The sequence below is a fragment of the Pleurodeles waltl genome, chromosome 8 (assembly GCF_031143425.1).
Source record: "Pleurodeles waltl isolate 20211129_DDA chromosome 8, aPleWal1.hap1.20221129, whole genome shotgun sequence".
Taxonomy (NCBI): Eukaryota; Metazoa; Chordata; class Amphibia; order Caudata; family Salamandridae; genus Pleurodeles; species Pleurodeles waltl.
Window position 1 is genome coordinate 148674510 of NC_090447.1, and position 19216 is coordinate 148693725.

Below are 19216 nucleotides of genomic sequence, written 5' to 3' on the forward strand. Positions count from 1 at the left end.
GACTCATTGGCTTTAACAGGCTGAGGTTGTAATTCAATACCAGAATGGCCTCATCTCACTCTTTTTCTTTCTTAAAAGCCTATGCCTGGTGTCTAGTGTGCTTTCTGTCCTCCTGCGGTGTGCAAATTAGGGGTAAACACACTCAGTCATGGTAGAAGTAAAAATGTAAAGCACCACGGTGGTGTGGCATGCCACGGACTCATCTCCACCCCTTGAAACCATTCCTGGTTGTCAGTGGTGGACCCCTGCTTTCAGACTGCTCACCTGCTGTGATTGCTGAGCAGAGATCCACTAGTGAGAGGATCCTTGAAAATGGGAGAGTCTCTCCATCTCCCATTCAGATGAGTGCTCATGGGGGATCCACAGTACCCTCAAGCACTGATCACACTGAAAGCAGCACTTCACAACAAATGACATCAGGACATATGATGCACTGCATGTCACTGTAATCAAACAAAATGTAACTAGGGAAGCTCATACCTTGCAGCCTGAGGTGGGGGCCATAGAAGGGAATCTCTCTGGTGCACACTCCATAGGGATTTTCTGACCTTAATGTGAGGATGTGATGTTCAGGTCATCTGCACTGAGGAGGTACTTCAGAGGAAGTGAACATCATGTCCTCTACATTTAACGGGTTAAGCAGAGATAACTATGCAGTCCACACCACTACATAAAGTATACTATTGTTAAAAAGTTGACTATCAATTTTGGAGTGGGGTACCTCTATCAACATAGCAGGCACATTCTGTTTAGAGCACAACAGTGGTCTAAGTAAATCTTAGCTTGACCTCTAGTGGTCATGGGACAAGCAGGAGTTATTTCCATAGAGAAGTGTGTCCTTAGTTCCTGCAGCATTAAACAATAGTAAAAGTTAAGTATACAACAACATATATTTCCCAAACAAATTAGAAAACCAGGACGAACGTATAATCAAACATGGTTAAAGTCAGATCATGAAGCTGGATATATGGGTTGCAAACCTTTATGGCAAAATGGTTAAAAATGCCTTTGAGAACAATGGAGAAAGAAGAGTCAGCATCAGTCTATGTGCATTTCTCAAAAAAGTCACCAGCACCTAAGCTTGTGCCAGAAGCTAAGGAGAAGCTAATGAAAAGATTCCAGCAAACATTTCTCCTTCAGAGAGGCTTGAAGGCCAGATGTAGAGTCGGAAATCATTTGTGCAGTTCCACTCCAATGACTTTAATCTTCCTGGTGCTCTTCATGAGGATTCTAGTCACAGCTCCAATGGTGAGACAGGCTTTGGTGGCCCTGCTTCTTGCTACCAAGAAGAGTACCAACATTTCACAATACTGGGAAAGTCACTTCCTGTCTTTTCTAGAGCCTCCAGGTCCTCACGGCAGGCCTCTAGGCACCATGCCTCTCTCCAACCTGGGATCTCTCACAGTTCACACACAACCTGATGATCTTTGGATCAGAGAGAATCCTACCCTTTTTTCCATGGAACAACAACAGGAGGACAACCAGATGATCCTTAGAGAGCAATTCCAGTACCTGTGTGCCAGCAGGAGGGAGGTGTCCTTTGGTTCTCTTTTACCAGCAGCCAATCGTCTTTCTTTTTCCAGTTGTACTCCTACGTCTCCTTCTTTTGCAGCACTTTCTTTATCCCTTTAGTGTAAACCTTGCCATAGCCCCTCATTCTAGATAGCCCTAGACTTCCTCCTTCTGTGGAGGGCTGGTATTCAGTTCAGACCACTCCCACTGAATGAAGGGAACCTCCTCACTCCCTCTGCTATGCCCAGTTCTCCCTACTGATGGAGACTGACGACTGCTGCGAATTAATAGTTCCTGTTCCAGAGATCCCATTTGGGATCTATACTTCAAAAGAAGAGCCTTGGCAATCCTTTCATTTTGCCATCTGTTCTTTGTCCTTCCTAAATGGTTCATCCCTGGTAACTGACAACTGTCGATGCATTCAGCATTCTTAATCCTAGAGGTAGCTATGCTGTCTTCAAAAAGGCCAGACATTTCATTCACACCTATTCTGAGATATTGATTACACTCTCTGGGTTGACGCTAATAAGCAAACTGACCTTAATCCTGTTTGCTTTCAGGTGGCATAAAGAACACTTAATAACATGTTTAAAGAAAATCTGAATAGGAATTTAGAATTATTTCACCAGCATTTTCCCAGACTGAGTTTTGAAAATCAATTCTTATTCACAATCATGCTGGTTCAGTAAAAATTCACTGTGGGATCCTATCTCTCCGAACATTAACAGGTGACACTTTTATTGAACATCAACAACTATAGGTTTGCATGTGACTTTGCTACTGTATAAAAATAGGTTTCATGCATGGCAAAGCACTTTTTACCATGTGACACTGTAGTGGTATTACACCACAGTCAGTCAGACCACACTGGTATTGCCTGGAGCTATAGACTTTAGCCATATCTGATAACCAGTGTAATTACAGACTGCCATTCCCATATGACATTTAACTTCCATGATACTGCTGCGTTTTCTGTGCCAGTATGCGGTGGGCTTTACAGGAACGTAAATTAAAACTAACAGGTTTAGTTAATGCAGGTGTATATGTTTAGGAACAGGGCACACAAACTGTGGCACTAAATGATAGTGTAACCGCACAGACTCGCATCACCAGTAAAAATAGGTTCATAAAAAGCCAAAAAATCTGGGGAGATGACTCCTAACAAAGCAAATTGCTACAATAACTTTTTGGCTCCATTCAATGAATTTTCTAACAATCCTTTCTGTGCCTTACAAAAGAGGCTCCCAACCTGTGGCCCGGGGAGCCTTGGGGGTCTAGGAAGCCTCCTTGGGGGGTTCACGACTGCTCAGAAAATGAAATAATATTAACAGATTAATAAAGTGTTTAAAAATAAAGTGGCTAAAAGTACAATTGAAATTTTTTAAATGTACTGCGAATTTCAAGGAATTTGAAATTGGGGGCTACAAATTAAATTACTATCCTCAGATTGATTTGTGGGAGCAGTGCAGGGGCATTAATCAGAGTACAGTATAGGTGATGTGTGGCTTCAATTGAATTTAGAAAAGCTCCACCCTTCCTATTATAATTATTTTTTTATTTACATTTGTTTGCAGATTAAATAACGTGTTATCATTTGTGTATGTGTTTGATGAATGATTGTTTCTGAATTTTTGGTGTATTTTTTGTGGTTCAAATCACCAAGAATGTTTAGGCCGGGGACCCCGCCTTCCAGTAATGACTCAGTCAGAGGTCCCCGGGTTCCAATAATGATTCAGTTGGGGTACCTAGGTTCCAGTAATGATAAAATGGGGGTACATTGAAGTCAAAAGGCTTGGAACCAGTGCCTTAAAACATACAGCTCAAAAATAATAAACCAGCTACTTTTCTTTACTATACAGATTTTGCCCCTTTTTGTTTGCCTTGAACATTTAATGTAGCTATTGATATAGCTACACAATAACATGAGGTTCTTTATCTTCTTCTTAATTATTGTATTGACGATTTGTTAAAAACCTGCAAACATTTCCCACCCACTTATTTTGCAAAAGGAGGCCAAGCTGCTCACTGGGGAGTGAGTGTAAGTGCTGCACAGATTAACATGAATATGAGCTGTGGGCTGTGTATTCATGAGGTTATGTTAATTACAGCCCCTGCATCTATAGGGTGTAGGGACTGCAGCGTCAGTATTTTCTGAATGCCAGTGCAGGCATAGACCTCTGCTGTCACTCGTTGGCCTGCATCCCTGCCATTCAATAGGAGTCTCAAAGGGAATTATGCCTCATTATTGTGCATAAGGCAGGTGTTTTACAAATTCTACTGAATGTCAGTTTTTGTGCTGTGAATTATTAGAACGTTCATCTCAGTGCTAAAATATTCTCACATTGCAAACCAGTCACTGTTCAAACACAGTGACTGCTTGAGGGCCTGAGAATAGTGTATCCAGGACACAAATATCAAATGCACGCATTGGTTCTTAGTTCTCCCCATCTACCCATAGCATCTACTTCCGATACTCTGGTGTCTTGAAACCCCTTTAATGTTTACTTGTTCAGTTATAGGGCCTCTGTTTCAGATGCTACAGTTGTCTGCAAAGTGATCTGCTTTCTCTTCTAGGACAGTGGTTCCCAACCTGTGGTCTGAGGGCCCCAGGGGTCCACAAACCCTTGTTAATGGGTGCGCAACTGCTTCGAGAATTGAATAATTTTAACAGATTAGGTCCCCAGCTTTCAGTAATGACTCAGTGGTGGGTCCCCAGATTCCAATAATGATTCAGAGGGAGTCCCTGGGTTCAAGTACTGATAAAGAGGGGGTCCACAGAAGTCAAAAGGTTGGAACCACTGTTCTAGGATATCAGACATGCCCATGATAAAGGTTGAAAAATATCAAACGCATGATATTATTCTTAGTTCTCATGAAATCTAGCATCTACCTTTCATAAAGACTGTGAAAATAATTTTTAAAGTGAACACTGTTGACTGCCACTAATTTAATCGATGTGATTAGTTTTAAATGTATACACAGACACTAGGTTACCTATTCTAGTCCTACAGGTAGATCCTAACTCAGGGGGTGATTCTGACTTCGGCGGTCTTTTGCTTAGACCGCCAAAGTCACGGGCACCAGAGGACCACCAGTGCTGGTGATCCTCTGACCACCATATCCGGAGAACTGAAGGATTTCCGCCTCAATTTGTGCGAAAATCCTCCAGTAGTTGTGCTGGCGGTTGGCGGTGCAGAGGCGGTTCCACCGCCGGCTCCACCCCGCCAAAAGGACTCATCCAGCCGTATTACGACCTGTAATATGGCCTGGCGGTGTCCTGATGGTGGGGCGAGGCCGGCGGTGGGAGAGCCGGGTCCCGTTCCCTCAGGGAGGAGCACCTCGTCAGACGAGGTAAGTGTCCTCCGCAAGGGGAGTGGGTAGGTTGTGTGGATGGGTGTGTGTGAGTGTGTGCATGCGTGTCATGAGTGGGGTGGTGGGAGGTGAGTGTTTGTGTGTGTGTGTCTGTGTGTAAATGTGGTGATGGTGATGCATGTGTGTGCTCGTGAGTGTAAGGTTGTTGTGAGTGTGTGTGTCAGGGTGTGCGTGTCTGTGGGTGTGTGTGTGTATGAGGGTGGGGTTAAGTATGGGGATCGAAGAGGGTGGGGGCTCACTACTGGGAGGGGGGTTAGGGGGTCACTACCGGGAGTGGGAGGTGGGGTATCTACTATGGGCAATCGGAATGCAAATTCCTGTTGCCAGTAGCCTTTCTGCAAGGGATTTCGTGGAGGTGCTACTGCCACAGAATCCCTTGCAGAAATGGGCCTCGGAATACCAGCGGCGGTATTGGGTGGCCTGCCAGGCCGGATATGCTTGTCTCCAGCCCGGTGGGTCCAACCGCCCTGGCGGTAGGAACAGGGAAATGGCAGTTTGGCACAGGCCAAACCGCCACACTTGTTATATGGCGGACTGCACCACCACCCTGGCGGCGGTCAAAAGACCACCGCCCGTGTGGCAGTTCAGTTACCACCTTAGTCGGAATGACCCCCTCAGTCTTCAACCTAGTTTTACAGTACGGGACCCAGATCAAATATATTTAGCTTTCTTATGAGTTTTCCTGTGACGCACTGTCAGCAAGGCATGTTGAGATCCAGTATATTACAGCAATTTCTTCTTTGATCTAATTAACTAATTAGTAACTTGAAATTAAAACTTTAAATTAAGCACCTGCATGAATTACTATTATGAAATCATCCTTCTGTGTATATGGTACTTTTGTTGACTTTAATTCTCCCACCGCCAACAGTAGGTCGACCAGTTTGTTTGTCAGCTGCCTTCTTCCTGCATTCACTGAGACTGCCTACATTCACATTTACTCAGCAATGGTAAAATTATTTCTATTTAGTAATAGGATTATCAGATCTCCTTGGTTTTCTTTTAGAAGAAAGATGGAATTGTGTTATTAATCAGTTGCTCTGTGCCAAGAAACTAATGAACGACAAAATGTAAGTACACCAGGATTATTTTTGGAGAAAAAAAGAGAAAGACCCTCTTAAGTCCCTTCTTAGATGAATTTCTCATTGAGAGCTCACAGAGAGAGGCTGCGGGCCCGGAAGGACTATCTGCAGCACTTTGGGCTAGCAAAGACTGGAATGTGCCTATGGCTCCTGGCTCTGGGGAAAGTTGATTGCCAACATCTAACAACAGCAGTGACTCTAAGGATCAGTCGGCTGATCTACTGGAACCAGCTCCAGGGACACAAGAGCTGAAGTTGCTCAAGTCGCAAAGCTGGTAGCCACTGCAGATGTTTTGCCACTACCAGTCTTAAGGCACCAAAAGGGCAAATCCAAGACAGCCAAAACCTGCACCGGTGTCTGCTGCCCCTGGGAGTGATATCCAAGACTGTATTTGTTGTACTTAAGGGACACTAGCCCCCACCAACAGATTTTGCTCCAACCACGGTGCAGACTGACCAGTTGCCCAGCATCATCTGACCAGCTACTGCAATGTAAAGGACTTTGAGGGAGCCCGATCTCTGTGGACAAGTTTGCCCCATTTCACCCATGGACCAATGAATCACCACAAAGTCACCCCTGTTGACTGTACCACACCTGGAGCATCCTTTGAGTACCTTTTTGCCTGCATCCTTCAGCACCAGGGCCGCTCCATTGATGTCTTTGTCAATCATCCAGTAAAGCTTAGCCCTTATCTTATAAATGCACTGGTGGTCAGGTAGCTGTCCAAACTATCCTTTCTTGCTCCCTAGACCTCTGTCCTGTCAGATTTGGCTGCCCAACTCATGCTGGAGTTGTTGAACTAACCTTTACAAACTTTTCAAAAGTTTCTGAACTTTTTGCTGGCCAATGCTTGTTTGCGGTGGATATAAATGTATTTTATTACTTCTAAAATCTGTATTTCCAGATCCCTCTGGTTGATTTTGAGGCTTAAGGTCTAGAAAATTCACACACATTTAATCTACTTTTATAGATTGATGCCCTGTTTCTTTCATGTCATGTGACCTTCTTATTCTGTTGTTTGGTGCTGTTAAATGTTTTACACATTGTCCCTTTGCTAAGTCTCATTGCTCGTAGCCACAGCTACCCAGGGTTGAGCTTAAGGTTAAGAAAACGTACCTAACTGGAGTAAAGACGGTATTTGCGAAAGTACTGCACAATGAGGCCTCTCAAGCATATTATAGAGTACACCCAAATCCTCACACTCACCTTTCAGCAGCTCATGATTATGTGAATACTACCATGAAAAACAGTGCATTCTTCATAATTTGACAATGTCAGTACAGTGATTGCTTGCAGTCCGTCAAAGAGGGAAAACAAAAGTTTGAATAAAAGAAATGGTTACTCCTGCAGGACCTAACTATATGTAATGTTTGCAAAAATATTACTCCTGTAAAGAAAACTAGAAACTGTAATCACAACTTCACTGGACTCCTAGATGAGGCCTACTTGAAGCAGCTAAAACCTGTCCTCATCACTCCAGTTCAACTAAAATCAAGGTAAATGAAAGGTGCTTCGTGGGCACTGGTGCCTGTGTCAGGCACTTTTGCTCTCTACTTTTGACAGATGCTTGGTTTCCATTGTTCTTTTTGATGGTCAGTCCATCTATCTTCATGGTAACCTTTCTGTTCTGCCTATTGGGAGTTGGTGCCATTGTTAGCCAGTCACCAGTTCCCTCTGGTGTTACAGGCTTGAGGTTCTCGAAGTTGGATTTCATGGTTGGTGTGTTTCCCTGAGGCTTTGTGGTTGTTGGTCTTTAGACTTCTCTGTGCCACCTGGGCTGTGTGGTTACTGCTGGGCTTACGTACTTGTTTGGTTCTGATGTACTCTCTGGGTGAGGGTTCTGTATGGCCATCATCTTTCACAGTTTATTTCTATGCATCTTAACAGCACTCCAGTTTTTCTCCAGACGAGTGTTCTGGAGTGCCTACACCATTAAATATGGGGTTACTCTTCCATTGCCCCCTTGCACTCTCCTGGTAGATTTTCCAGATGTTGAGGTGCCAGGGGTGCAGATCTTTGATAGCTGGACAGTGTGATCGCTTATGCTGTATGCCTGTCTTCCTACTATATGCAGATCTGTTCTTTACTGCCACCTTTTCCTGCTCTCACTTAGTGTCTGATTCTTGTCTAACCCCAGGCACATTTGTATTGCTTAGTGGTGAATGTTTTGACTCTGACTGGGGTCTGGGTCATGGAGTAAGGGTCATGGGGATTCCTGGTGTCTCTTTAATGCCAATTCTTGGATGGATTTTGGGTTGGATTCAGTGTTGTTTTCTTGGGTGTCCTTCACCTGATACAACATTATCTTCTCCTTAGTTCTGCTCTGGTTTTGGCTTCCCTCTGATTATTGGTTTGTTGAGCTGAGGCCTGCCCTTGGTTCCACTTTTTTAGCTGAATTCGGTGTTGCTTTCTTGGGTGTCCTTCACCTGATTCATATTTATCTCCTTCTTAGTTCTGCTCTGGTTTTGGGATCTCTGGTTGTTGGTTTGATGAGCTGAGGTTTGTTCTTAGTTCCTACTTAGCAACCCTCTCTGTGGAGATCTGGCGCTGTTCTGTTTTGAAGTCCTCCCATTGGTCTTCTCATTCCCGTGACCCTTGGTGTTGGGACAGTTGGGATAGGTTGAGTGCCTCTGACAACACTGTCTTCACCCATGTGGTCCCTACAGTACTTATTGCATGTTGTTGACATGCCCAGGTTCCTTCTCTGATTGTCAGGGTTATTTGGTTGCTTCCGTTCCTCTTTGTTGCACGACCTCAGGGAGGGCACTTTGGGGTCAGTACCACTCCAATAGAAGCAACCAGCAGGGTCCAGGGCAGGTCATAAATGATCAGCTGGGCTCTTTCTTCAAAGTGGGTTCTTGCAGCTTTTCTGTCCCTGCAGCTTAACAGGATGTCAACCAATTGACCCTTGCATTTCACTTCTTTGTCTTGGGTACAAGTGAGAGCAGGGTCAGCACTCAGGGTGTTCAACTAGCAGTGGGCATAACTTGAGTAATTCAGTGTAGTGTAATCATGTGGGTTTAAGGAAGAATTTCATGAGATGGCATATAATTACATGAGAAGAATAATTCTGCGTTTAGTGCTATTTCCTTTTGCAAAAATGCCCCTTGCATCTAAAATGGGTGCAAGAATGCATTTTGTGTTAATAAATATTGCTAAATGCAACATAACACAAATAGCGAGTGTGAGCAGCCGCTCGCAAATTTTTTATTGGGGTAGTATTTTCCCCTCAGCGTACTCCCGGCAGTTAGCACTATTTTCTTAGCACAAAATGCACCCTTGCGTCCAAAATGAATGGGAGGATGCATGTTGCTCTAAGATATAGCACTAAAAGCAGAAGAACACAAATAGCAAGCACGAGCAATCACTCAAGCTCGCTAAATGTGCTCTCACAGTAGGATTGTTTTTCCCCAAATTACTTCTAACTACTCGAGCAGGAGTAATGGTTTTATTATCAGTGATTCTAAATCAAAAAATGGGATTACTAAAATCACTCCAGCATAACTGAAATTCCACCCAGGCTTAGCTTCAGTAGCAGGTGAAGTCCTTCTTCTGTCTTCCACAGCTCCAGTAGTGTACTGAAGAGAGTGCCCAGGGATGCCCCATTTATTCCTGCCACTAGCATGTGGGTTGTGGGTGATTCCTGCCCCCTCCATAACCTATGGGGGAAAAGTTCCAGGGTAACTCTACCCATCTTTTCAGCAGGTCCTGTGAGCACTACTGCAAACATCCCACAGCCTGGCTGTCTAGGAGATCAATTGAGGTTTCAGGCCTGGTTGTGTGACAGGGCATGCCCCTTTGAAGATAAATAAGTTCCTGGGCACTCCCTAGATGGCCATCCTGTCACTGAAACAGGACACTTCCGCACACCCAAGCCCTTTGTATCAGCTCTTGGAGTACGTTCACACCTCATGAAGGAGCCATTCAAATACGGTCCTGGGCACTCCCTAGATGGCCATCCTGTCACTGAAACAGGACACTTCGCACACCCAAGCCCTTTGTATCAGCTCTTGGAGTACGTTCACACCTCATGAAGGAGCCATTCAACTCCTGGGTGACAGTTGGAAGCTTTTGTAGAGGGGCTTCTAGAGAGGTGTTAGGCAGACATGACTTTTTTTTAAAGTACCTTTTGTAAAATATTTAGTGCAAAGCCAACTTAACCAAGGAACTGGATTTGAAATAAATATTTTAAAAAGTCCAAGAAGTAACTTTTTATCTGGTTCCTAGGCAGAGATGACATTATTTAGTTTTAATATTAACTCCTGATGCTTTCCTATGGAACAGCTAAACCTGATAAAGTGAAAATAGATTTTTAGGCCTTTTTACTGTAATGAGATGTTTGAAAATAAAGGTTTACAGGTCCTACTTTTAAATAACATGCACCTTGACGTTCGGGCACTTAAGCCTTAATTAGGGGTAACATTAATATTTAAAAGGAGGGTTTAGATCTAAGAGTTTATGACAGGCCAAATTTGCAGTTTAAACTTGCAGGGCCAGACTAATGGTGGAAGGTAAGCAGACGCATTGTCACTTTAGTGGACTGCAGCCCATGATGTGCCACCACTAGTGACTTTTAACTTTCAGTTCCAGGGTACACTTTTTAACACAGACTAGCGACTTATAGGTAATTTAAATATGCCAGTTAGTAATATAACCAATTTCAACATATTTTTGGGGTCACAACAAATGCACTAAGACCGCGTTAGCAGAGTTGTAGCGCAAAAAACACGCAGCATTTAGTCCAAATAAATGAGACCGATCATGCAAATAGGAGGCATTATCCTAAATGTATCTTAGAAAATGATTTTGTTGAATGTATTTGCTGGGGTAGGGAAAATGTCTATAAAGGCGGCGTAATCTTGCGCAAATCATATTATTGCTTTTCACATATTTTGGATAATAACGACCTTTGGTCACTGCAGCTGCATGATCAACATTCTCCACTTCAACTAAAACAAATGCACTGAGCAGGTGTCTGACGTGACTGTGGTACAATACGAATGCACCTTATGGTAAATTTCGATGCAGATACCGCACAGCATATTTTGAATAGTATACATAATTTATAACAAACAATATGTATTGTGCATAACAAAACAATCCTCAATTTCACCAGGGCCTTGCATTTGCTTGTTGCTGAACTTTTTAAAATGCAATACAAATAGTACACACGTAGTTTGCTGCTTAAAGAGGGTCAGTGTTTCACTGCTTTCTGCCTTTTCAGCAGCTTTATTTCGGGCCTGAATCGCCTGCACTTCATTTATATACCTAGTGTGGTGTCAGTCCTGGTGAGACAGCCCTGCAGCTGCACATCTTACATGCATACAATTTTACTGCAGTTTAGAGACGTAAAAAACTTTGGTGTGAAGGTGTAGCCATCGAGACAATTTTAAGCAAGATACACATCCAAGAATGGTAGGTCACAGGCTCAAATATGTGAATGTTATTTAATTGCATGGAGGGATAGGGAGGTGCACCGCCGCAACCTGAATTGGAAGGGCAGTGGCAATTGCTAATGATAGGAAGTTAATTGCCCAACTAAGCTCAACATTAAGCATACCAATGTGAGAAGCTATGAAGGCTGTAGAGAAATACATTTGGTGATCCCATAAAGTGTCCCCTATTTTCTTGCAAGAAACCTTAATACATTCACCCATCATTACCAGCAGCGTAGAGGGAATTCCTAGACAAGCAGCTACTTGCAGCCTCAACATCTCTCTACAGAATAGGACAAGTTTCTGCGGCTTTACCTCATGCTATGTATCCCGGCATCCCCTTTCTCTCCACCTTGTTAGGCTGTATAGTCATTTTAGAGGTGATGTGAAAAGAGATGTGATAACTATAGGCTTCCTCTCTTCTTTCTTAGCCACTCGACCATCACATTCTTCCTGTATATTTCTGTTGCCAAAGCATTTTGCATTTAGCGTTATTTGTTCTTAGTTATTATGCCACACAGGACTGTTCCTTCCAGATTAATACAGCCACATAGGCACATTTGTCAGGAGAAATTTGCTCCGGATAGACACTCATATGCGTTTTCTCATAAGGCGAGACCCGCCAGAGGTAGTCATTGAATTAAACCTGCACCCAGATCAGTGGCATAACAACGGCACTCACATGCCCCCGGTGTGGGGGGAGACGCCTCAGAACTGTACACTGTGCACAGATGGTAGGCCCTTGACTGGGTCCAGGAGGGAAGGAGCCCCGTCCAAGTAATTTGCAAGAGGGCCCCCTCTAATTTCATAACGCCAATGACCAAAATATATGGATAACGTAGGATCCCATAATTCCTACAGGTCTTTTGAGCATTCCACACGTTTTCCTCAGGTATATTCTGACATAACTTTCACTTTCAAAATGGCAGTTCAGATTTTTACAACTTTGGAGGAGGTGTTAATCCGTCCCAAAAGTGCTGGTAAAGTGACGGATATACCACCAGCCGTATTACGAGTCCATTATATCCTATGGAACTCGTTATACGGCTGGTGGTATATCCGTCACTTTACCGTCACTTTTGGGACAGATTAACACCTCCTCCAAAGTTGTAATAACCCCCATAATTTTCAGTCCAGATATAGGGCCTGATTTGGATTTCGGTGGACCAGTTACTCAATTACAATGGTGATGGATATCCCGTCTGCTGAAATATAAATCCCATAGGAAATAATGGATTTATATTTAGATGGAAAGGATATCCGTCACAATTGTGATGAAGTAACTTGTTCGCTGAAATTTAAATCAGGCGCTGAGGTGGAAACTCCCATTCCTGACTGAAGCCAGATTTGTGACAGCAAAATGTATTTTTTTTTATCTATTAAACTTATTTTGCTAAATGAAAAGCAGCTCTGACTCACAAAATACAGTTAGCAACCAATATACAATCCCAGTTAGGAACAGATGTGAAAGGGTTGTCCTCCCCTGATTTAATTTTGGTATGCTGTATGTCAATAATTTCTAACTGCAAATGTGGTCACAAACCATTGAACAGATACAGATGCTTCAAAGTAGATAGTACCTGCTTCTGCAAAAGATAATTGGTCCTCTTGTGTGGAGTGGCATTGGAGTGAGAAAGTAGTGGTCTAGAGGCCCACTGCTTGCTCCCTGCTGGGGAACACTGCCTGCTTTCCCAACTATGTTGCCAAAAGTAACTTTTTTTTAAGCATCACTGGTCCCTTTGAGTAAAACAGGCTGCTTCCAAAAATACCGATTTGGGAAGTATGGGTGGTCTTCTGTTGTTCCTTGCAGGCCACCATCAGAGTGTTTGCAACTAATCACAGGAGTTGCAAATAGTGACCTGCCTTATTAATACTCATCAGGTAGATAGTTTTGCATCATCCTGCAACTGCAGATTTTGCAATCCCACAATAGGTCACATTGCAAATCGACTGCAAAAAAGGTGCCTAATCTATGACCTTGTTTTGCCACCAGACTTTTAGTATATAAAACCCTTAGCGTTTGTTGATGCAAGCAAGCCACCCAGTTGAGACAGGAAGCATATTCAAGTGGAAAGCATCAGCATTCCACATTTAAACTTTCAATTCTGCCTAACATCAATGTCACAGGGGCATTTATAACTTGTGAATGATCACAACTGGAGCAGAGCTTTGACTTTACACATGGCAAGACATGTCTAAGGATACGTATCAGGAACAACATCTTTTAAGAGCTTTGAAGAACTTACCGGAGTCTTCCATCCTCAGCAGCAGCTCCCCCAGGGATGATCTTTGTAATAAATATGCCAGGGTCATCTCCAATATGAGGATTATCTATTCCTCCTGCAATGCTGAATCCCAAACCGGAATTTCCCTGTGAAAAGGCAAGAGGTATTGTTTTATGCAGTGGCTGCTCAAACACCATTGACAGACATAAAAACATACTATTTTGGATGCTGAGCATTCCATGATGTACAACAGTCATGTGAAATACAGATAGTGTACTACATTATGTCAACAGTTATTTGCACTTCACACAGTTCAAGACTAAGCTAGGATAACTCCTGTTTTATGTCTGGAATTCAAGAGTACAAGAGCATGTCACAACAATTATTTGTTTTGCGCCCCAGTTCTCCCAGCGCTATTTCTTAACCAGATTTGGCCAATATTTATCACTGCACAAATTCTGGCTAATGTATCACTCATCATTTTAAAAACTACATAAAATTAATGGAAAAAATCTATACATTTCTTACCAACTTTGTAATATAGTTTTTTAATTCTATTGATGTTGATAATTAAAATGATATCCATATGTAAAATGTGATGTGAACTGATGTATCTGTTCATGACTTCTCTGATTCTACCCCCTAATCTTCTTCCACTTGATCTTTCTTCTTTCCTTTTCACTCCCCTTTTCTTACTAGCTTCCACATTCGGCAATTAATGATGAGCATTAAAACATTCTAACTTATATCAGCATCCATTGGTTAGCTAAAGTGGATGATTGTTATGCCAGAACTGCAGTGTAATTGATGGTGTTGCCAGGAACAGGTCACCTTTATTGTGTAATTTTGGGTTCCTCTGAATAATCCCATATCACTGATCAATCGATAAGCACAATTTTTAATCAGAGTGATTTTTAATCGCATCAGGACCTGGGCTGATGATCAAAATAATTTCAGTCCTAGTCTACGGCGTCTGGGAGGGTTTGAGCACTGTTTAACAGTGCTTGAATCTCCATTTATCAATAGGAAAATATGTGATTGCCAAGGACAGTTTGCTGGTCCTTGCTTTATGGATTTGTCCACCGCATTTGACAGGTTAACCGGTCTAAATTATGCCAAATTTTACTGGATCTGGGTATGTAGGATGCCCTGGTTAGCTTTTTACATCATTTTCATCTAAAAGTATCTGCTAGGGTGCACAATGGACCCAACAGCAAGTATTCTGTGTCGTCCAGAGTGGTACGCCAGGGATGTATTTTAGCACTCATACTTTAATCCTGTACATAAACAACCTAAATGCTCATTTGGACCAAATTGGAGAGGATGTCCCTTGGATTGGCAGGCACCAACTACATGCCTTTCTTTATGCAGATGATGCTGTTTTATTAGCTTGGACTTCTTTGGGGTTTCTTTCGTGACCAATCTGAAGATGGATATTAAATGCAATAGGTTCCATCTTATAGTTTGGGGTGGTAAAAAGCTTAACTTGAGACCCATTAACTGCAATCAACATGGTTTGCCATTGGTGAGTTGCTTTCCCTAATGGAGGGAAATGTTGATTCAAATGAAATATGGAACAGCAATTTCACTACTAAATACCTCAAATATTTTCAGTCGATTGGTGCTCCATTCAACCGTATACCTCTGGTGAGGGGTGGGACCCATTGCACCTTTTTTGAAAATATACTGTTCCCAATGTGTCTCTTTGGCCACTTATGATGCAGGTGTGTGGGGGTATTCTAAAGGAGTCTCCTTTCAGACGGAAGAAAACCACTTCTGTTGCAGGGTACAATCTCAGTCTCCTTGCTGCCAATATTTTCTGTGTCATGAGGAACTTGGGCTGAGGTATATTAAGGATATCATCATGCATGTCCTCTTAAACCTTTAGGGGGCATATTTCAGTGGAGGATGACATCCAGGTCTCATCCCAGGTTACTACCTGGGCCTGTGATGGGGGTCACTCACAATTGTAGCACCTTCTGCTGTGGAAGACTGTCCCTTTGACAAAGGGTTGTGCAGAGGAGGGAGCGCTTTAAAAGACTGACATCCACAAAACAGATTTGAAAGGCCAGACATTAGTGGGTTTGGACTATAAAGTTAGGAGCATGCCTTCTATGTTCTTCAACAGAACTGTCTCATCCAGAGAGGGAAGATCGCCAATACTTCTTTGCTGATGGAACCAGGACTGGGGACCAATTCCTACCAGTCTCCTATTTGAGTGAGGGGATGTCACCCAGCAGCACAGAACACTTGCCCTGTGCCATGAGAACTAGGTGTTTCTCTACATCTCAAGAATCATGGCCTCTATTAGGAGGAGGAGAGTGCTGAGAAGCTGGCCTGTCTGACAAGGCCAGCAGATTGTGTAAGGAGGAGAGAGCCTGGAGGGTGTGAAACCCAGTAGGGATCCTTGCAAGTGTATCCCAGTGGGCAGAATGTAAGGTCCCCAGTCCAGTTAGGTACAGTGTTGGGGATGAGCCATCCACTCTCTGGTGGAATTTGGTAACTTCTGTTGGGGCTGCAATGAAGTAGCAGGCTGTTACCCAGAGTCACTGATGTAATTGGGGCAGTTGTCTGTGACCTCTTTCTACTACTATGAGCTCAAAACAACCCTTTCTAGAGACTTCCCTCTATCCCTTCTTGGATCACCCCAAACCTCATTTCACTACACTGATTTCCCAAACAACCCTTTCTAAATCTTTACCTCATGTATCCCTCTTTTGGCTGATAACAAACGTCATTTTATGACTCCCTAATCAATTTCTAGAGACTCTTCCCTCCTCCATCTCTCATTTTACTCATCCCAAACCTCATCTTACAGCAACGATCTCCTGCATAACACTTTCTAGACGCACCCCTCTTCTATTCCTCCATTACTCTATGTCAATCCATCTAACAGACCCACATGTCCACAGCTCAATTTAACTCATATTTCCCTAAAATAAGCCACCACTAATCCTTTTTTGATTTTGGAGTAGCGTGCTACTCGTCGAAAAGCACTTTGCTGCCTTAACAGGGTTAGTAAGTGCTATATAAATACAATTACAATTAAAATCTTTTCAGAGCTGTTGCCTTTCGAGTTCACTGCATGGTGGCTTGAAGTTCATCATTGCTGCACTGTTATGCATAATTGCATAAATAAATAAAGCTGCAGAATGTTTTGAAAAGATTAAAACTACAACTTGTTTAATTGGGCCCAACATTGAAACACTGTGGTTGAGGTGCCTGTTCTCACATTAAGAACATTTATGGCAGATCTGTTTAATAAACATATATTCAGATCATATCATGTCCCAGTTACTGATATATAGCCTGCAGAAGGAAGGAACGCCTAGATTGAATCATTAATTGATGAGCAACCTAGATAGGCTGCCAAAAGAAATATTTAGGAAGCCTCTGATGCTCTCTAATTGCCACATATTTTTCTTAATTAGGAAGTGCACAGCTGACAAGATGTAAAAGTGTCTATTAGGTATTCACTTCACTTCTGAAGAGCAAAATGCAAATCCATGAACAGGAATTGTACTGAATAATACAACAGAAGTAAATATGGGCTGCGATAAATAATTAAGGATTAAGAGTTCTTAAATATTGGAAAGTACAATGATCGTGACCACAGGGTATGTGCCACCCAGGTCGACAAGGACTCTACTGCAAGCACTTTCTCCAAAACAGTGTCACTTCAATGACAACTTGTCCCACAACACCTGCCACTGCCTCGAAATGTGTTCATATTGACAATCAATGCAGAATACCAGCATCCTGAGGCCAATAATAACAAATAACAGCATCCTCGGGCCTTTAATAACAGATGTGTTTTCTCTTCCTGGAATAACTTTGGACATAATCTTCAAATTTATACTAGTATCACATTATGCACCCAAGAAAGCATGTTCGTATCCACTTGACAGCAATCCCTAACAAAGACATGACCCCAATTTTAACAAGGCTTTACACTCAATGTTCAGTTGGAACAAAGTAAATGTCAGAATCCTGCATATCAGTCTCCTATGGCAAATGCGCATAAAGATTGTTTTTTAAACATATTTAATGCGTTGCTTGATTCAAAATATGCATTTTCACTTTTGCAAATCATGCTGCTTTTGGAATTCGGTCTCAAGCAGGATTCCTATAAATCGTAGCCTTGCACCTCCAATTTTCATAGATTTTCCCATCTTGAAGATTTCACAAAAGTTCTCAGGAATGGACAAGGATACAAGGCCAGTCTGGCCACTTATCCTACTGCGAATTTCCCTTAGGACCTATGGTATCTGCTGGTTTCTCAGCTCCCTGAGGTCAACTGAAAAAGGCAGAGGGAGGGCATCAGTAGAGAGAGTGAGTGAAAATGCCAGTGTGTGGGAGATCTGAGATGGAGAAGAGAGAGAAACAGACAGAGACAGAGTGAACAGTGGTGCTGAAATAATTTTCAGAGTGAGGGACCTGCCATCAATATTATATTACTAAAGTCACAGGGACTGTGAAAATTCCAAGTGTCACAGAAAGAACAAGTGTGCAAATTAACCGCACCCATTCAGCAGGAGAATAAGAATGTGCTATGTAGATGATTTTGGAGCACTCTGTAACAAATAGATTACTAAAGCATGGCGGGGTGGCGCATTGTCATTTACAGAGAGCACATTCTTCATTGAAATGGTCACTGAATTTGTAATAGAAATGCTGTTGTACTGATAAAACTATTCAGTGCACAAAAAGTAATGTGTGGAAATAGGATTTCAGCAAACATTTGTCATTTGTGAATCACCAAGTAAAATGTCCTTGCCAGACCTTGTATATTGGGTCTGGTTCCCCTAACGTTTTTCTTCAGACCTTGTGTTTTTGCTGGCCTTAGGATTCTGCACACTTTACCAGTGCAAATCAGTTCAAAAGTGCCTGTGATCTTCCTAAAACATGGTAATACTGACATATTCCCAATTGGTATATTTAATTTACTTATAATTCCCTAGTAATCTGAACTACCTGTGCCCTGGACCTGTAAATTAAATGCTACCAGTGGGCCTGCAGCACTGATTGTGCCACCCACTTCAGTAGCCCTGGCAACGTATTCTGCATGACACTGCAGAACCTGTGTGTGCAGTTTTAAACTTCCATGTTGCCCTGGCAACACAAGCCTGTTGCCTGGCCCAAACCTTGCCTTTTAATACATATAAATCACCACTGTGGTAGGCCCTAGACAGCCCCCAAGGGTAGGGTGAAATGTATCTATAATGTTAGACATGTACGATTAAGTTTTACATGTCCCACAAGTAAAACACTTGTTAAATTAATTTTTCACTAATACAAGGCCTATCTCTCCCTTAGGATAACATTGGAGCTGTTTATAACCTTGTATAAGTATAACTTCCAATAGGGAAGATACAGAGTTTCCATGTTTGGTGTTCTGGAATCACAATTTGAAATCCCAACTTATGATGAAGTCGGATTTTAAATTGCAATTTCGAAAAGGCTACTTTTAGAAAGTCATTGTTTTCTTTTGTTAGCCATTTGGTGCCGGCTGCCCGTCTAGAGTGGGTGACAGTTGGGCTTTGTGTATTCCTCCTAGTCTGCCACACATAAAGGGAGCTTAGATGTGACC

General features: G+C 42.6%; 1 protein-coding gene across 2 annotated transcripts in view; it reads right to left on the reverse strand.

Annotated features, from left to right (window-relative positions):
- Positions 1–19216, reverse strand: part of LOC138249824 (disks large homolog 2) — a 3298389-nt gene that overhangs the window by 1854920 nt on the left and 1424253 nt on the right. For both annotated transcript variants that reach the window (XM_069203947.1, XM_069203948.1), the window contains exon 5: positions 13648–13772. In XM_069203947.1, coding sequence (XP_069060048.1) covers positions 13648–13772 — 125 coding nt within the window. The remainder of the gene's footprint in view (positions 1–13647; positions 13773–19216) is intronic.